Here is a 19,817-nt window from a genome sequence, read left to right as displayed (position 1 = left end):
CGGGAGGGGAGTCAGGCGTGAGGCCGCCCCGCGGGTGTTCGGGCGCGCACCGGCTCCGGTCCCGGCTTTGCTTCCAAGTTGTCCGAGTCGGTGAAAAGTGCCCGAGCCCCGCAGGTGGGTCTGGGCTGTAGCTGCTCTCGTCTCGAGTGGCGTTTGCACTATGCTTTTCATTTTCTTTTTTTTTAGCTTGTAATTTTATATATATACACATGTAATTGGCTTTTTCATTAATAATATGTTACCTTGGTAGCAATGGATTCCAAATTTTATACTTGGTGTTTTTGAGGTATGTGTGATGAGATGGGGGCAGGGGGGAAGGTATCAGATGTCTGTTATGGTTTGTAACGGAAAGTGAGTCTGTGGGATTAAAGAAATGAGTGAATAAGGTGGATACTTCTAGCTAGATTACACAAATCTGTATACTCACTTATGCAGGATGATTTAGAAAGTTTCTTAGTAAAGTGCTCTCAAATTCTCCAGATTTATTTTATGGAAGTGCTCCTTCCATATCACACGATGTGCTCCTACATGTGATAGCAGAGAAGGCACAGGGAAAATGAAGTGGTGCTAAGATGACCTCAGTGTAGGACAGCAAGCAACCCCATCCTGTGTTCCATCTGTGCTGACAAGTGCTGGAGCTCCAGTCATTGTGTCCAAGCAGCTGCTTTGCCATATCTGTGCACCGAAGTTTTCCAGCTTTTCCTTAAGCTACTCTGAGTGGAGTTAATATAATTCTTTAAAACACAATTATGTAGTGTGGTAAGGACAGCACCTTGCTTCCCTGTTTATTTTTATTTGATGCTGTATAGCCAAAATTCTGGTCCAGCACCCATCTTTTCTGCCCACCTTAACTGTGGTTTGTTTGAATCCTCTGCAACACACAGAGGATCATTTTGTTGGTCCCTGCAGGCTGACTTGGCTGATGCTCCCACCAAGTGCAGTCTGTACCTTCTCACTAGGTCTGAACCGAATTTGTGTAGTGAGGAGATTGCAGGCACGGATCATGCTTCTTCACCTGTGAACTTCCATTTCCCATAAAGCCTGTTGCTTTGCTATTGCCCAGTACAGACCCTGCTCAGCATCAGGGAGGGGCAGAGCAGGGAATAACTCTTGAGCAATTTCACTAGGACACACTGGAGGCTTGATGTGCTCTGTAAAGGAGAGATGAGGTAACAGATTTTTCTACAAGATAATGAGGACCCTCGCCCATGTTGGCAGTGTAGGTTAGCTTGCCTCCTTGTTGTCTTTAAATAGGGAACAATAATATGTGTTCTCAGAATACAGTAAGTGCATGATGTTTTTCATAGCTTCAGAAATTCTGGGCAAAGTGCAGCGTTTCCTCAGAAGGAAAACAGCAGTGCCAACCTGTTAAAACATGCAGTGTATTGCTGGGACTGGGTTATGAGCATATTTGCATGATTTGGGAACAGTTTAAGAAAGTATTTCCTGGGCAGGCTGCTTCTCTCAGCATCCTGCTGCCTAACATATCAACGGCTCCAAGCAGAGCAGAGATCATGTCATGATCAGAAAGGAGTCTGAAGGATGGAGCTAGGATTCGATACTTAATTTGCTTTGGGGGGCATTTTTATAGGGGAAAACCCCACGGATTTTAGTATGGCCATAAAATTCTACAGCTGTAAAAAATGCCAAATGCACCTTTATTTTTCTTTTCTTTTTTTGTTTTGCTTTAGCACACATTAGCAGAATATAGGAGCCCAGAGCTGTTTGACATCATCCTGAGTTTATGCAGTCTGTTAGATATTCCCTGCTAAGTCGGTGACTTCCATGCATTGCCAGGTCTGGTCAGCAAGCTTACTTCAGGACTGAGTTTGTTTAATTCTTATTGGTATGGGATATATTGAATTTTAACTGTAGTAATTAAATGGTGTTGGATGCACCTGGAATTTAAGTAGCAGTGTCCAGGCCAATTTAAACAGTTTTCTCGAAGAAAGAGTGACCATCCTGTTGTCTAGCATGTGTTTCTTGAAAACATATTTCTTAGGTTTTAATTGCCTCATTATTGCTTAATAATTATAGCTAGTCAGTTTGAGCAGTGTCACTTGTGTCTTTTAATCACAATGATTTATTCTCAAATCAGAGGGAATATATGAAGGAGGAGGTGGAGGTGTCCGCTGAAGATGAGGCGACTGAATCGGAAGAAGACCTTGAATTTGGTGAAAGAATTGGATGCCTTTCCAAAGGTTCCTGAAAGCTATGTGGAAACTTCAGCGAGTGGAGGCACAGGTAGGCCTTATTGGGGTGCTGGTGTGATTCGTGTTGACTGTTAGCTCAGTCTAGCATGCTCTGGGAGTAGAAAGTTGAACAGGAGGAAGATGGGCATCTCTGTTCACTTGAAAATAGCCAAAATTGGTTTCTTGATTTCTTTTGTGGACTGACAGAGCTCATCTTCAAGTAAAGACATAGTATCTTACCCAAATAGATGTATTTGTCACTCATCTGAAGGGAGATTTTTGTTTAAAACTGGTGGGTGAGACTTAAACCAGTGTAAAGGTTCACTCTAAAAACCTGTAACCAGTTACAGTTGGAAGAGCACTGTGCAAGGCTGGAGTAGAACTTTCTCACTTGTCTCACTAAGCCCTTTTCTCTGGGTTAGGTTTCTGGGTGAGACTGTGTCTGTGTGAGTTGAAATGCAGCTTGGATTCAACTCTGTGCTTTCATAAAAGAGGAAAAACATTATTTAGAGGTGTTTAAGAATGATGTTAAGCATCAGGATGAAAAGTAGATTCCTGAAGCTTTCTGTCCTGAAGGTGTAGTTGATTTTTAAGAATAAGGAAAGCCCTTTGAAGGACTAAAAACTTTCCTCCAGGGTATGTGGTCGTACTGTCCTTATTAGACACTTGAACTTCTCTCAAAAAGGCTGAACAGAAAATTGTGCTTTTAAATTGGGTTGGGTTAGATGTGGCCTCATCTGGAAATAGTGACTTCATCTGTTGGACTATTGGAATTGTTTGCAGTTAGATAGGAAACTGCTAGCAGTTAGTGTGAAGTGGAGGATTAAAATATCTCATGTGTGATTATGTCTGAAACTCAGTTGAATAGAAAGTACAAGAAGCAATGGCAATCTACAGATAAGCTTTTGAAGTCATTGTGCCACTTGTAGAAGTAAATACCACAAGGGTCTGTATGACTTTGCTATGTTTCCTGAATTGTGCTGTTAATAATTAAAGGATTATTGTATATCAAATAATCTGTAAGAGCTGATGAAATAGCTGTTTGTTAATGTTAGTCCCAGTTCCTGAAAAAGCAAGTAAGTTGGTTTTGTATTGTAATTCACATAAAAGCAGTGATTGCTTAAAAATTCCTCTTTTTTTGTAGCATAGCACCATCCTTCAACACTTCACTTTGGTGAAGGGTGCCTTAAAGATTTCTCAACACCAGAAGTTACTTTAGCATTCTTTGGTTTATTCCAGTAACCTTAAAAATGACAATACAGTTTTGTCTTCTTCTATGCCATTGTAAAATCTGTATATAATAATCCTGTTTCAATCAGGATTAAAGTGCCAGGCTTACTTTCTGGTATGATAGTGATGCAAAACATACCAAGAGTATTCTCAGACTTTCAATGCCTTCAAACCCATTGCAAAAGAAGTACCGGTCTCTCAGACAGGCTGAAACTCCAGCTCTGGGGCTTGGGAAAGCCTTCAGAAAAGAGTATCCGTCTTTGGAAACTCTGCAAGACTTTTTTCTTCTGTTCAGATCCACTGATACCTTTGCTCAGAATTACCCAGAAAGCAGCTATAGCTCTAATTGTTTCCTTGTGGCTTTGGACAGACAGTATGGCTCCAGCTTTTCTATTGCATAGCTGGGGTGAGTCTGGCCTAATAGGCTCTGAAATGAAATTGGTAGCCAGAATAATTCACTGATTCTTGTATCTGCTGTCACAGTATGCATTGACATGAAGCTTTTCACGTATATGATTGTTACACAGCTTCAGCTGAAAGCTGGAAATTGAAATGTTTCTGATCAATGCAACAGTCAATGCTGCAGTCAATGGTGTCCATAGGACAGCATGTTTATTCCCCTGCTGCCACCTCTGTCTGGCCTGTAGAGCACCGTGTAGTGAGTTGAAGCTTATGAACAATATGCTTGTTTTTTCTCAAGTTACTCCTCTCAGACTCCATAGAAGTACTCACCATAATGCAAAAGGAAAACATATCCTATCAATAAGCTATATGGATCACTACTGTGCTCCATAACTGAAGGTTTTTTCCAACTTAAAGCTGTGATTTAATACAAGGGGTGTAGCAGGTACTTCTGGGCATCTCTTTCTGTGTTTCTGACCATGGGCAGCAGGATGATCTTCCCTTTGCACAACTTTGCAAGTGTGATGAATAGGCTGCTTTGGAGATGAGTGAGGTGCATATACCAATTCAAACATACCAATTAGTTTTTTTCTTAAAAACAATTTCAGATCAGTTCTTCACTTACTTAGCTGTTGGTAGAATGGATAGCCACATGTTGCTTATGGCCAGAGAGAGAATTGTTTACAGTATTGGGGTGGGAGTCCTGACTGTGCAGTTATACACCAGTAATACAATCAGGGCAGCTTATTCTAAGTGACAGTGCATGTGTTTCTCTTGTCTCTAGCTTCTTGGTTCTAAAACTAGATATAAAAAAATTGTTACAAAAAGGTTGTAGACAAATGGAGGCTTGAAGGGACTTCAAGGTGCACCTTCTCCTTCTTTTGCTTCAATTCAGAATTGTGTTTGTCTGAACCATCCCTGACATCTGAGGGTATTTTCTTTTATATGTGGAGTAGGATCTAGTTCTTGAACCTTCCATATAGAGATTTCACAACCTCCCCATCATTTCTAGTATTTGACTGTACTTAATATAAAATTTCTTCCTTGATGCAAAGGTAGGACTTGTTCTTTTCCCCTCCCATGTAAAAGCAAATACTGTAGATAGGAAAATACTTTTTGAAAAGTAGCTTATGGATTCACAGCTCAAACATACCAGTATTGTACTGGTAATGCTCAGATTCTGGAACTTTAGAATTTTGTTCTGCTTATGTTTCTGAATAGTATTTTGCACAATCTAAACTTCTCTTTTTTGCTTTTGACCACTCAGTTTCTCTGATAGCATTTACGACGATAGCTTTCCTGACTGTAATGGAGTTCATGGTGTATCGGGACACATGGATGAAATATGAATATGAAGTAGACAAGGATTTTACGAGGTAATTCCTGTTCATTGTAATTCCTTTTAAAATTTAAGTTGTCTGCATTTAGGAAAGAATAGGTTTAAAATGTTTGTGTGACCTGCAAACAGCTTATGATTTAAATTAAAAATGAAGTACTAACGGGACTTGTTTTTTCTTCTGTTGATTGATTGGGGTTTTTTCTTTTCTGGAATCTATGAAGAAGAGAAATGGAGATTTCTGCAACAAGGAAGTCAACATAGTATAGGTTTGTTGGTGAAGGAGTCCCTTGAGGAATTACTTGCTAACAAGTCAGAGGACATTGTAGTATGTAACTCCACCTCAGCTAGGTAAACCCACCAAATTTGCATGATGCTTACTCTAGTTTATATAGCTGTTATTGCCCTTATACTTTGTGCTGCTGGAGGTGAACCTCAAGCACTCAGAACTTTGACTGCATTATCTAAAGGTTTCTACTGATCTTGTCTCCAGTTCCAGCCCCTGAAATTGGCTGAAGGTACATCTGCTGCTGGTTTTATGTCTGTCTGTGTTCACCTTTCTTCTCAGGTGATCAAGCAGCCATGAGCCCATGAGGATTTTATGCACTGACCACCTTTAAATATCATGTATCTAGAACAGAAATAAATTTAAAAGCTGTTTGATAAGTTGTTGTGGAAACAAGCTAAAGATACATATATTAATTGGGTATCTTGTACATCAGAAATACCAAAGGTTTCTGTAATGAAAAGATAAAAACTATGAGAAATTTAAGGGAGATGCATTAAAAACTCAAATTAGAGTAAATCCAGATGGGAGTTTCACATTTCGAAAATGTCTTTTTTGACAGCATCTTTGCCAAAGTAGGTTATTTCCCTAGTGAAGCTATCATACAGGAAGGGTAGTCTAGCAGTTTAGAGACTATTATGGGATGTGGGAGGTGTCCTGCTTCAGATTTTCCAGTTGGACTGTGGGCTAATCACTCAGCCTGCAGTTAAAACAATGGATATTGGTATCATTTCAACTGCTTTCCTCCTGTCTACTGATCATGTCTCATCCCAAGTTGAGTCAGTGTTGAATCCCTTGCTTATGTGGTTAGTTGGTGGTCAGCTAAGTTCCCAGAAGCTCCTGGGGGGTGATAGGACCATGTGATTATAGTGAGAGCATTCATTAATTACGGTTTAACTTTTGTGAAACTAACATGTAAACCAATAGGAAATACCCAGAATATTGGGGAGTGCCACAGAATCAGGCTTCTGATATGATGGAGTTTTTTGGGTTGTGAGGAAGAAGTATGTTTTACCTCCCCTCATTATGGAAATATTCTGGATAAAGATCTTAACATACAAGGCATTTTGCTATTATAATATGGGATTGGTTTTGAGAAAATAGCTTTTTCCAGGAGCAGTATTAGCAGAACCAACAATCTTTATGACATAGCAGGATTTTCTGGGAACTGGCTTTAGCAATTTCTCAGCCTGATTCTGAATGTCACTGTTCTGAGGAACTCTGGTTAGGAGTGGAAATTGAGTGGCCTATCTTAAGGACAGGTAGGAGAAAGGTGCTCGAGTATTTAGTCATGTTTAGATTTGTGACTCCTGAATTGTCCTGATCCACTGCATTCTGTGGAATTTATTGCACTGTTGCATGAGGGGGAAAAAAAAAGTGTAAAATATTGGAAACTGTATATTCTTAATAAGAGACTGACAAAGTCTTGGGCCAGTAATATTTGCAGAAAATCTGTTGGGAGTTTCAGAGTAAAATTCAAGAGGGAAATCCGATGCTTTTATCTCTTCAGTAATGAGTGGCCGTAAGTACATCTGATAATTAAAAGTCCATCTTGATTCTCCCGAATTTTAAACAGCTTAAGTTTGTATTGATGTAAATTTTATTGTTTGACTGTGTTTCTGTAAGTAATCTGAGAATGTTGGTAATACATCTTTTGATACTTGTACTCAATGTTACTTATCAGCTTTTTTCAGCTTTTTGCCCTTTTTTTTTCTTTCCAGTAAGTTAAGAATCAATATTGATATTACAGTTGCCATGAGGTGTCAATGTAAGTATTCCATCAGTGAGTTTTGAAACACTTTAAAGGCTCTTCAGAGTATGCATTTACTTGCAATATAGTTGGATGTTGTTCAGAATACTCTTAACAGTGAGATTTCTTATGATTTTGGTGTTGTATGACTCACAGAAAGAATTGGTAGGAGATGTGAAGAAAAGTATTTCTGCCATCTCATTCCCATCTTGCAGAACTTTGGTTTGTCTGTCAGCAAGAAAAGCATCTGTTGTTCCAGTCTGTCTCTAGCTGGAATATTCTAAAAGCTCATTGTGAGACACAGCTCAGTAGCAGGAATTTATCACAACTTTTATTTATTTATGAACTTGGCAAATATTAACCTGGTCTACTGTTTAACAGTACTGGAACCATGAGGTAATTTCATCCTCTTCATGAACATATGGATGCCTTCCCATTTCAAGACAATGCTTACTATAATTTTGATATCATTTAGGTGTGGTACATCAGTGTGTGTTAAAAATTTCCATTTATTGGATTTTTATTTTTTTTTTTAGTTTGAGAAATAAGTGAAACTTTATCCTCTATTTTGAATAGTTTTGGTTTGTGTTCAGTGCTTACGAAACAGGAAAAAATATTTATGCATAACAGATCCTGGAAAGCTTTTATATGTGGTTCATATAACAGTTCTCTGTAGGTGTTACATCAGTGAGAAAATACTGCAGATATGAAGAGTTTGTTTCTGGTCACTGCGTCAGTTAATGTTGAAGGTTAGATTGGTTGAAGAAACAGTAACTTATACTGAAAGTTCACTGTACTTGGAAACTTCATTTCAATTGAACTGTTTTTTGTTTGTTTCTGATCATATGTATGACTTCATATTTTTCTCCCTGTTCAAAACAGATGTGGGGGCTGATGTTCTGGATTTAGCAGAAACAATGGTTGCCTCTGCAGATGGGCTGATCTATGAACCAGTAAGCTGATTCTTACCTTTTTACCTAAAAAGGAAATTGCTATTTGCTTGGTGCAAAGCACTGCTGGGCTGATTTGCTTGCTTGTGGAGTTTTTTTTCACCCCAATTGCACTGCACAGAACCCCTCCCCAAGTATTGTCTCACCCTTGAGTGAGGTCTGTAGCGCTTACCCCAGGAATATGCTAGGGAAATAGGCAAGCACTGGGATTTCTGTTAAGAAAGTTGCAAGAGCTTCAGGAAAAGATGCCAAAGTTACAAATGTAAATGAGTGAATAATTCAGGGGACACACAGAGAGAAATTTCCATAGTTGAACACTAAATGTATTATTTAAAGTGCAAAGTCCTTTCATAAACTGCAGTAAGTGGTACCAAGTGTGAAGTTGATTATAACTCCCCCTTCTTCCCACACCCCAATTCTTTTCTGGGTTTCATGGGTGGGACCTCAATGTTTCTTGCATGTTTTATTAGATGTATTATTTTTGTTTCAGGTAGTATTTGATCTCAGCCCACAACAAAAAGAATGGCAAAGGTAAAGTACGGAGTTGCATGTCTATGGGTTGTATTATTTTTACTGGAAGTGACTTTGAGGTACACCAAAGTCACATGACAGAAGTATGTCTTGGGTCTGGCAGCTTCTGCTTGTAATTTAAGGGTGCAAACCTGTGAAAAGATAATAATTTTCTTTGCCTTTCTCATAATTTGAGACCTTTGTTATGGAAAAAAATTGCTTTGGTCTTATTTGTGGAATCGGTCATGCATTGCAAGCCAAGATGTATAGGCTCACTCAACTTACGTTTCCAAACAAATACTTGGTAGTGCAAGTTTTAATTGTGGTTTCAGATGCGTAACAGAGTTTGGTGCTTATATGTCAGAGCTGAACCATTGTAAGAAATTGGCAAATTCTTGCAAAAGCGAATGAGTTTGAGTCTTTCCTGTAAGTGAATTGGCGCACTGTTTATGATTTAAACTAGAATAGCTTGGTCATGTGTGTGCTCACTACACTGATAGTTGTGTAACAGAACCTGAAGCTGGCTAGTTTCAGTATTTTGGTAACAGACTGCTGTGACTACCAGAGCTCTAAGCTCTGTATAAAATACCATTCTCAAAGTTTAATGGAAGCCTTTAATACCAGCATGAACCTTGCTAACTTCTTGATTTATATCCTGCAACTGAAGCTGATAACTAGTTGTGAAGTCATTTTTTGCTTTACTGTTGCATTCTTTCACACTTTGTCTGTGTAATCTTTAGGATGCTGCAGCTAATTCAGAGTAGGCTGCAGGAAGAACACTCTCTTCAAGATGTGATATTCAAAAGTGCTTTTAAAAGTGCTTCTACAGCACTGCCACCACGGTAAGAAATACTGGATTTTTGTGTTATCATTCCCCCTTTTCCCATCCTATTTAATTAGACTTCACTTTTTAGTGTGGTTGTTTTGCACCCTCCTCCCCCCCTGCCCCCAGATAAGGTAAGAAGAGAAGACCTTACTGCTTTTTTTTTTTTTTCATTTTAAAGTAGCATACTTGATATTGCTTTGGAGAGCTGTTTTATGAAAGCCTCTTTGGTTTCCAACCTGGAGAATGTCTCCAGCTTTTGTGTTTGTATTTATAAGTATGTGCATATACATAATATGAACACTCCTTTTTAGTCCATTTTATCTGATGCTTCCTCCTTAATGTGAATTAGTAATGCCAAAGCAATTCGAAACTCTTCTTTTTTAAAAATGAAAGAATATCTTTCTGTCCAGCAACTTTTAAGAGTCTTACTATTAGCTGTGACTAAATAAGCAAACCATAAATAAAATAAGCAAAATAAGTCAAGCAAAATAAAATCCAAAGAAGCAAACTATATATAAAACAAACACTGAAAAGGCTGTATGCACTTTACATGTTGTAACTTCCCTGTCTGAGGACCAAAGACATCCTTTCTTCCTAAGGCAAGGCTGAAGAGGGCTCAAAAATGTTTTGGGTTTTTTCTTTCCTCATTTAGATGATGTCTTCAGATTAATTTAAGTCCTTCTGTGCCTCTGTGGTACTTGTTAGTGCAGTATTTGAAATGGTACTTATGCTTGAGATGTGGTTAAAAAATATTTTTTTGTGTGTCATCTCTGTAAGGAGCAGATTTGGAAATATGCTCTGAGGTGTGGATATCTCAACAAGGGTGGGAAGAGGAAGGTTTCACAAAAAATGAATGTTTAAAGCTGTTCTTGCTACAGTGTTGTTAACGTGACTGATGTGTTTTGTTCTGTTCATTGTAGCATTAAAACTTCTCCAGTGAACCATTTTTGGTAGAAGTAATTGGGGAAAAAAAAAAGTCCCCCAGGGCAGCAAGATACACTGACAGTCTTATGTTTTCTGTGCACATGTTCAGGTATCTTAAGTTAGCTTCGTAGGCCAGATCTCTTGGTACAAACTAAAGCTTACTGGTTTCATCAGACTGACCTTTATTAGTTTCCCTCCTTTCTACCATCTCTGCTGTAATTTCAGAAGAATACGATGAGGAGAGGTAATGATAATGTTATATAATGATAATGCTGGGAAAAAGAAATCTAACTATACTGCTATTTCTGATAGACAGTGAATATTCTCAAGTACTCTTTATGCTGTTTTTGTTTAAACAGGGAAGATAATTCATTACAGTCTCCAGATGCATGCAGAATTCATGGCCATCTCTACGTCAATAAAGTGGCAGGGAATTTTCACATAACAGTGGGCAAGTATGTTCTGTTGAATTCCTGGAAATAAAAGAATTGACTTTACATTCTATATAGTGCATGCATGTATGTATGTGAGTGCATGTGTGTATGTTTTTACACTTTTGAGTTATCGACTCTTTTTTATTAACCTTCCCATACACATGCTTAATATAATTTTTCCTGTGGTAGCTGTTCTTGCACGTTTAAAACCAGATTGCTTTGTAAGTTACTAAAACAGTGCACTGCACTATTGCAATGTAGTGGTTATGGATTCCGGTGTTTTACAGGATGAAAACTCTTGAAATAGATCCTCTGTAAGTGTATGATGTAGAGTGGATTGCTTGTACTTGCCTCCACTCTTCGGGCCTGTCCAAACTTCTGTTTTCTGTTAGTATGCAGTTCACTGACATGGTTGAAGTGTAGATACGTGGCATTTCATTGCTGAGATAATATAGTTATAGAACCATAGTTAGGGAGCTAAATGCCACTTCATCTTGATTAGTGGAGAGACTTTCTGATATGCTTCAGCAGTGGCATCAGCTTATATACCCTTCATATAAACTTCTGTTAAGTCTTCTCAGTGCTTTCTACCTCTGCTGTCCTCACTTGTCTTCCTGCCATCTCTGTCACCAGAGATCTTAGCACGCAATGTGTACTCTCTAATTTTATCCACATGTAATTCCAGCTGCTGTTTTGTCTGGATATTTCTCCAAATGTCACTTCCGTCTGGTCTTGTACCACCTCTCTAATTTGCCCCTAGATGCCCAACTTCTTAAGCCCTTTTCAAAGCTGATCCTTTCAGCCTTACTGCCTCTTCCTGTCTCTAGTTCTTCAACTCTTAATAATGTCTTGCTTTCCTTTGCTTCCTTTTGCCCATCATTACATTTATACTTCTACCAAGTTGCTCTTTGTCTTCTTGTGGTTTGGTGTGAGGGTTTTTTTATGGCCACTTTTGTACCTTATTGTCTGGTTATTTACTGTGTTCCTGTCTTGACTGATCTCATGGGCTCTCTCTGCCTTCTGTTTGTCCAAAACTTTCATGCATTTGGTAACAATTTAACTTGAGCCTAAGTAGGTTTTTTCTTGCGTTGTTGGCTGGACTGGTAGGGATGAACTGTGGCTGAGAGACTGTTTTACAGTCTGTTTCTTTCAGACAGACTTACTCTTTTTCCTCCACTCTTTGCACTGTTACCAGCCTCTGCATGGTACTTTTCTTTGCAGGTCTACAAATAAGTGTCCAGATCCAAAGTTAATTTGCTTAGTCAGGGATCAAATACAGAGTGTAGTTGACTTGCTTAGTAGCAAAACAAGTATAGTAAAGTTCTCATCAGTCACTTGAGCAGTTCTGCAGATTTTCATGGTAGGCCTTGGTGGTTCTTCTAGTAGCCTCATGGTTTGATGTGTTTTTGACACTGATTCTATGTAAGAGGGTTTTCATGAGTCTGCTGTTCCTGTACCTTGTCATTCAGGCTGTCTGTGCTTGGCAGTAATAAAAACGTCATTTTTGTTTTTTATATAGACACACACATTTTACATATATAAGAGTTTCTAAAACATACATACATTCTATATATTTGAACAGGTTATACATATATATAATACGAATATATGCACATATTTTCTACATACATATATGAAAAGCGTTTACTGAAATAAGGAGGGAGAGGTAATTTTTCTACATAGTCCCGTTTAGGAAAATTTTGTCTTTTGTGTGGGTTCGTGAAACAGATTTTTCATAAAACATATCTTGCTTTCTTTAGGGCAATACCACACCCTCGAGGCCATGCACACTTGGCAGCCCTTGTAAGCCATGAGTGTAAGTTTTACCTATCATCTCCATATGAACACCTATCATTTTGTTCAGACTGCTGTCTCCTAATTTACATGTTAATATAGGTTTCTGTTGTAAAGATGTTCTAGCTGGGCAATTGCATCATAGAAGAAAGTGAAAAATATTCATTAAAATGATCTGAGACAGCAGTGACTTCCATACGTTTAATGCTGTTAGTATTATCTTCAGGTACTTTGGACTGAAATATAGGAATTTCATATTGTACCTGTGTAAAACAAAGTACCTCTAAGATTTTTGTGTTATTGCTGTAGATGGAACATATTTCCTGCAAAATATGTTTTTAGAAGGTTAAAAATTTCTGACCTTTTTAGGTTACAAGTCTACAAACTAAATGTGTGTTGCTGTCATACTTAATGCAAGGCGAGGGTGATTCACTGTGAGAAATGAACTTGGTGTTGGTTAAACCTCCAGATGTCTGCCCATGAATCTGTTAACACAAGTGTATAATATTATAGGTCTTAAATACTTTTGCAAAGTCAGGCAAGGGTAGTAGCTTGGAAGTTGCCTCATGTTTCCTCTGTACGTTTAATTTATGAAATTTAGGCTTTTTAATATCATCACATCAAGAACCTGAACTATAGAATAAAGTAAGTATTTGGCCAACTAGAAATTTCCTGTCGTAAAATTTTAACTGTCTTCAGCTCCAGGGTTTCAGATAGAGTTAGAATTGTTTCATAAGTTCTTTCTAGAGAAACTGAATTTCTTTGTTAAATATTTTGTATTTGAGTTTTGCTTGAAACATGTATGTACATGATACAGTCACAGGCACAAATCCAATAAAATGCACACCAGTGTTTGAAATACTCTTAACTAATACATTTTCCAATTTGAGAAATGTGTGCATCTTTTTCTCTGAGTACAGAATCTCACAGTTTAAAAATGTTTCATTTCTCTGTATTGTCTTTCAGCCTATAACTTCTCTCATAGAATAGATCATTTGTCATTTGGAGAGCTTATTCCAGGAATTATTAATCCTTTGGATGGAACAGAAAAAATAGCTTCAGATCGTAAGTGTTGTGTTTTAAAAAAAAAAATCTTGTTTTCTCTATTTTTCCAATAATTACATTTCAGGTATTTGTGACTAGAGGAAGGGTTTATGCATCACTTTTCCTTATGTATAAATAAAGGAGTATAGTAACCTACTTCATAGAGCTACTTATACCTTATCCTCTGACTTGCCATCCCCAGAACCTTCTAAAACTGCCGTTGTCTCAAAGTCAGTTGGTCTGTTGTTTATTCCAGCCAGAATGGCTTATGGTAGTTGAAATAAATTGTTTCAGTGTTTGTTCTTTTAAAGAACTGCATGAATACATAATGCAGTCATAAATGCATAAGCATGCTGATTGCTCTAGAAGAATTCTTTGAGGTCTGTCTAATCAAAATTAAAACTAACCAGTTTAGAAAGGCTTCCAGCATTATATAGACAACTCAGTGGCTAAAATCTATTCAAACCACCGTTGAGATGTGTGTATCATGCAGAATGTGACTATGTGAAACTTGTTCACTTCTAGTGCCTGGAAAACACTATCTCTGTGTTTTGTTTGAAGCTTTGAGTGGTCTGACCTTGATAAGTCTTTTCATTACATAAAGTGTAAATGTAAAATGTAAACTTCTCCAAGTACAGATGTGGTGCAGGCCTTGTCCACAAAAACTAACTTTCTGCATGCAGATGGTGCTGAAGTAGTCTTGGCAGTGCTGAGACTCCTTGAAGAACATCCCCAGTGTGAATGGCTTAGCTGATTAACTATTTTAAATACTGTTTGTTTGATTTGCTTGTCTCAAGTGGTCTATGACTCTGTACTTAATTCAACAGTGAAATTTGCTTTCTTCTAGACAACCAGATGTTCCAATATTTTATCACAGTTGTGCCAACCAAACTCCACACGCATAAAATTTCAGCAGAAACGCATCAATTTTCAGTGACAGAAAGGGTAAGTAGAAGAGAAAACAATACAGGGAAAAATCTAACAGTGATTGTTCTCAACAAAAGCTCAGAAGTGAAAATGGAGACTTAGTTGTGCTGTGGTTTTTCCTTTTAGTGTGAAGAGACTCTTTGGAATCTGATACTAGAATTAATGATAGATACCCAGTCATTTCCACTTCACTGGATGTTGGGGACATTCTGTTAGGTTTAGCTCTGTAACCTTGTGTGTAGCTTTATGAACATTTAATCCACCTTTAGCTTTTTATACGTGTGGGAAGCAAACTGAAAAATGAAGCTCACTTGAATGTCATGACCTTGTTTGTGGTGTTAGAAATAGAAACAAAGGTAGTTTGTATGAAAAACTAATCACACAGAAAGCATCTCTGTCTCGGCTGTCTTGTTTAACCTTTGTTGAACCACCAGCTTCAATTATTCTCCAGATTAGAGAGCTTCTGCTTCTGGTCTTGGAGAGGCTTTTTATTCTTAATCCGTAAAGAAAGTACCTATTGCAGCCTGGTGCATGGGCAAATCATAATTTATTAATTTTAAAGGCTGCTGTAAATAAGAAAAAGATTTTACCTTACATGTCTTATTTCCAGAAACCAAACTCTGTTTTGATCTTTTATTCGAAAGCCAAAGAAATAAAAAATCTTTGCAAAAAATATAGTTAAAAACAATGAAGTGAGAGGTAAGAAGCAAGCCTTGGGTTGGAAGGAAAGTCAGAGATTAGGATGGCAGTTCACTGTGATACAGTTTGTGGTGTTCTCCAAGGGAGAAGCCTTTATTTTCTCACAATTCAGTGCTGTGCTTCTGAAAAATACATGGCTAGGGCAAGTAAGAAGGAGGTGGTATCTTGGTGTTCAACTTGGGACGTGCGGACTGCTGGAGGGAAAGGTTTACTCTAAAACTCATGAAAGCTGGAGTAAAGAGGAATGAAGAGGAATTCCATAACGCAGTATACTCCCACCTCCTGCTAGTATAACAGTCTGCCTTATGTTTTCTCTGTACAATCTCTGGAACAACTAAAGCATTCCTTAATCTTCTGGATGTCAGTCTGCTGCTTATCTAAATCCTTACTGCATTTTTTCATCTTGTATTCAGTTTTCCTCTCCTTCTGTAAATATGGTTTCTGTCAATTAACTTCAGTCTTAGTTAGCTCTGTCATATTTTTTGTGGGGGTGTATTTTTTATGAAGGCAGCAACATACAGGTAGCTTAGGAGAAAACCTTGTGAATAGTGGAGGTAAAGTAGTATTACATACTTGCTTTTGCTGTCTCAGGAGGTAAACCTGTTGCCTGTAAAACTTGTTTCTTTGGAAGCCAACTACCCCTAGCAGATGAGCTGGAAAAGGCTACTGATAACAGTTATTCACTGAACAACTTAGTGCATTTATTTTGTAAGAGCAGGCACATAAGCAGATGTGGCAAAAGGTGGTCAGGTAGCCATGGCTAAAATATGAATACAGTGGGGCTGAATTGCCAGCAGTGAACAGAGTGGGAAGTAGAGTTTGAAAGGTGTGGGCGGAGTAATTTCCACTGCTGTTGCTGTTTGAGATACTGTGTTTGTTTATGTTAAAAAATACTTAATTCTAGCAGGGCTTCATTGAGATACCTGATGCAGGATTAGTTATTTTCAGCAGGTTTTGGCAATCAAAGCTTAAATCTGCAGAAGTTAGAAGCAGACCAAAATCATCTGTGGAAGAATTATATATCTTTTGAGGGTGGAGTTTTGGGCATTCTATTTAATTTCTTATTCTTTTTTCACCATTTGACCTCGAAAGACCAGTAAGACTTAGAGAAACAGCAGAGGAAGAATAAACAAAAACCTTTTTGTCCTTTGCCAGGGACAAGGTTCCGTTTAACTACACTCAGTCTTCTCTTCCTTCTTAGTATGCCTGATCATCCTTCTTCTAATGCTGACTTGTCATGCTCTTGAGGTAGAGAAAGCATTGCAGAGTTTCTATGACTGATACATTGTTTTGGCACCCCTTTTACTTAGGTAGCAAAAGAAGCGTTATGGTTTATGTCAACATTAGCTGACTGAAGAAGTTGCCTAGTCTGTACTTTTCAAAGTGCAATTCTGCTTTTTATTTTGTACTTTATTCTGCATGGGTTTTGAGCACAGACTGTTAAATTTACAGATGAAATGGAGCTGTGATACATTGCTTTTCTGCTCAGTCTTATTTGTCTGTCTTCTCGGCTCTTATTAGCCTAGACATAGCTGAGTTTGTCTTCAGTCAGTTGTGTTCTTTTCTGCTGCCCTTGTACATTTTCAGCCAGCCTTACCTGGCAGTGCATTTATCATCACCTTTTACTAAGAACAAAATTATAGCAAACTTTTGAAAGAAACTTAAGATTGTGTTGAGGTTTTTTCTTATGAAACCTTTTTTTAAAGTAGAAATTTTATAGTAGCCACATTCTTCTCGTCCTCCTCTTTGGTGTCTTTTGGTTTAAGAATCTGGGCAAATGAGAAGAAAATGCAGAAGTTCTTGGATTAGGACTGGGACATCTCATCTGTTTAGAGTAGTCAGGGTGAGTTACTATTCATATTGAGGTGGATTTCTTGCTGTGTGACTGTTTGAAATGACCTGACTGGTGTCTAAGTTACCTTTTCTTACATTTTACCAGTTAAAGGAAAGGGTGCAGCCAGAAACAGACATATCTTGCAAGTAAGTTTCTAGCTTCGTGACTGGTGCAGTTGTGAGGGGTTTTGTACCAGATAGTACCAGAGCACGATAGTGAACATCACTATGCAGCACAGAAGACCAGTAATCAGGAGAGTGTTATTTAGCGATGTTTGACTCTTAGAAGATACTGGCCAAAGTTACCTCCATGTTCCCTGACCTTCTGTTGATTGTTAACTCTGATTAAGTGGTTTTATGTCATCACATCTATTAGGATTGTTTTCCTTGGGACTAATAAGAAGTGACTAACTTGTGTTTCTCTTCTTTCAGGAAAGAGTAATTAACCACGCAGCTGGCAGCCACGGGGTGTCAGGAATATTCATGAAATACGACATCAGTTCACTGATGGTGACGGTGACAGAAGAACACATGCCTTTTTGGCAGTTCTTAGTGAGGCTCTGTGGCATTATTGGGGGAATTTTTTCAACTACAGGTAACTATCAGTGCTTTCCTTCTTAAGTTCTATCAGAATGTTTTTTTTTTGGTTATGGTGATTGTGTTATGGGTAAATTTTGGAGGACTCCTGAACCTGTAGCAGGTTGAAGATGAAGTGCCCATTGTGTGCACTGAGATGTGCAAGGAAAGCTATTCTTTTGATGTCCCAATATGCTCTTTCTGCTGTTCTGAGGGCTTGTTTCCCTTTTGATAACTATAGCATAATTTATTTACCTCCGGAAGAGCAAGTGTGTGGGTATCTATACACATATACACACACACTTACTGACTTATGATATTCTGCATATTTCCTATAGTTGGAATCCAATACTAAATCAGTGCCAGAAGTTGAGATGAAATTTTTGTCTAAAGTAACTGGGAGGATTTTCCTTGTCTAGCTTGTCAATGTACTGCAGGATTTGCTCCTTCAAAGAAAATAAACTAAGTTGAAAAGGCGTACCTAGTCAAGATATAATAGGATATCTTGATTACAAGTTAGTTCTTCCCTTGGCTTTCATTTCAAGAAAGCATAGTGAAGAGACCTTGAAGTAAGCTGCCTTTCAGAGTAGGTATTTCTGTCCCACAGAAGGTATTTTCACCCATGAAGTTTGGGGAGAGGGGATTAGATGTGCTTGGATAGCTTTGGTTTTGCTTTCATTGATGCATTTCAGGATGTTAGAATTCCCCCTGCCCTTGATCTTATCTTTTCTTGATGTTAATTTCTCAGAGCTTTACATACATGTTTATTGCACTGTTTCCTATTTAAGTACCATGGAGAGTTTTCTTGTAATACTTCCTGTAAGTACTGCAATTTTACTCCTTGTGACAATGCATATCTTGTTTGGCATTGCAGGAATTTTACATGGTTTTGGAAGATTTGTAGTAGAAGTTATTTTTTGCCGTTTCAGACTGGGCTCTTACAAATCCACATCGGTAAGAAAACCTTTCTCTAAGTATTAAATAAATGGTGCAGCTACCTGAGGACAGATGATTAAGGACAGCTTTGGGACTCAGGCCTAGCAGAATTTAAGATGCTTGCAACAAACCCTCCCTTTGACATGCATATGAGCACAGACTGAACAGCTTCTAAAAACAGTTGGAAAACCTGACATGTAAGGAAACAAGGGTTTTCTAAGAAGCAGACTTAATGAAACTGAGTCTCTTAGAAGTTTGTCTGCTACATTCCCTGTATCATCCTCATTACCTTTTTATTTTCGTATTGCTACAAAAATACTATGTTTTCCCAGGCCTCATCAGGCTCTCTCATGTATTCTTCTTCTGCTTGGCCAGCTGACCACACGAGAGGCACCGTGTGCTGCAGGGAATCAGTGTTGCTACTGATTAGCCTGCAGGCTACTGCCAAGCAGTGTGAAACAGCTGAGCAGTCTTCACCTTTCCCTCCTCTGGGATTGCTCCTCTAGCAACCGCTTGCTTTAATTTTACTGTTTTCCCCATTTAAGCTTGTAGATAGGCTTTAAGATTTCTGCCTTCCTCTCCGATTTGAAGTTTGCCAGCTGGCAAGGTTATGTGAGTGGGGGAGAGGAGTGAAAGCAAGCAGATTTGTGTAGCTTTTGTTTGAGAGATCAGGCAAAAGGCATACAAGAAATGCCCAAGAATTAAGAAATGTGTGTTTTGGGGGAGGGAGGGGAGATACTGTTTCTGGACAAGCCATTGATAACACTTTGGTTTTGTTTGAATAGGTCCCACTTCCTGATGGCCACACAAGCAACCATTTACCTCTAATTACAGACAATAGTACGCATTAGCCTCCTGAGGAAACTTTCTTTCTTCCTGCCTGATACAGAAGACAATTTTTTATAATAAAGGAAACTTTGTGCAATATGCTGTGACAGTGCTGACGGGCAGCAAACAGTGAAGCCTTTACAGAAAAAAAGAACATCTGAACAAAAAAAAACCAACAAAACAATTTATGTAATTTTTTTTTCTTTCTAAGTGCACGTGGAGTCATAGGAGGTTGTGAGACGAGTGAGGTGGACCATCTTCTGGAGATTAAAGGAGCATTGCTGCCAAAACAGTACTCGTTGTTGAGCTGAACATCTTTGCAATGATTGCCATTGACACT

General features: G+C 38.3%; 1 protein-coding gene across 1 annotated transcript; it reads left to right on the top strand.

The window, feature by feature from the left end:
* The first annotated feature begins 2,098 nt into the window (after positions 1 to 2,098).
* Positions 2,099 to 19,732, top strand: ERGIC2 (ERGIC and golgi 2). Its single transcript, XM_010018596.1, has 13 exons — positions 2,099 to 2,244; positions 5,092 to 5,200; positions 7,168 to 7,214; positions 8,079 to 8,149; positions 8,637 to 8,677; positions 9,397 to 9,498; positions 10,766 to 10,861; positions 12,601 to 12,656; positions 13,601 to 13,699; positions 14,526 to 14,623; positions 17,570 to 17,732; positions 18,588 to 18,667; positions 19,435 to 19,732. Exons 1-13 carry the CDS (start codon positions 2,139 to 2,141, stop codon positions 19,498 to 19,500), a joined length of 1,134 nt encoding a protein of 377 aa, XP_010016898.1. The 5' UTR covers positions 2,099 to 2,138; the 3' UTR covers positions 19,501 to 19,732.
* Positions 19,733 to 19,817: the final 85 nt, after the last annotated feature.

This window comes from Nestor notabilis, unplaced genomic scaffold (assembly GCF_000696875.1).
Source record: "Nestor notabilis isolate BGI_N333 unplaced genomic scaffold, ASM69687v1 scaffold11577, whole genome shotgun sequence".
Taxonomy (NCBI): Eukaryota; Metazoa; Chordata; class Aves; order Psittaciformes; family Psittacidae; genus Nestor; species Nestor notabilis.
This window is presented reverse-complemented; position numbering and strand designations above follow the sequence as displayed.

Coding starts and splice junctions, on each gene's coding strand:
- ERGIC2 (XM_010018596.1), top strand. CDS start 2,139: ATGAGGCGACTGAATCGGAAGAAGACCTTGAATTTGGTGAAAGAATTG. Junction 10,862..12,600: donor TTTCACATAACAGTGGGCAA/GTATGTTCTGTT, acceptor TGCTTTCTTTAG/GGCAATACCACACCCTCGAG. Junction 18,668..19,434: donor GCTCTTACAAATCCACATCG/GTAAGAAAACCT, acceptor TTGTTTGAATAG/GTCCCACTTCCTGATGGCCA.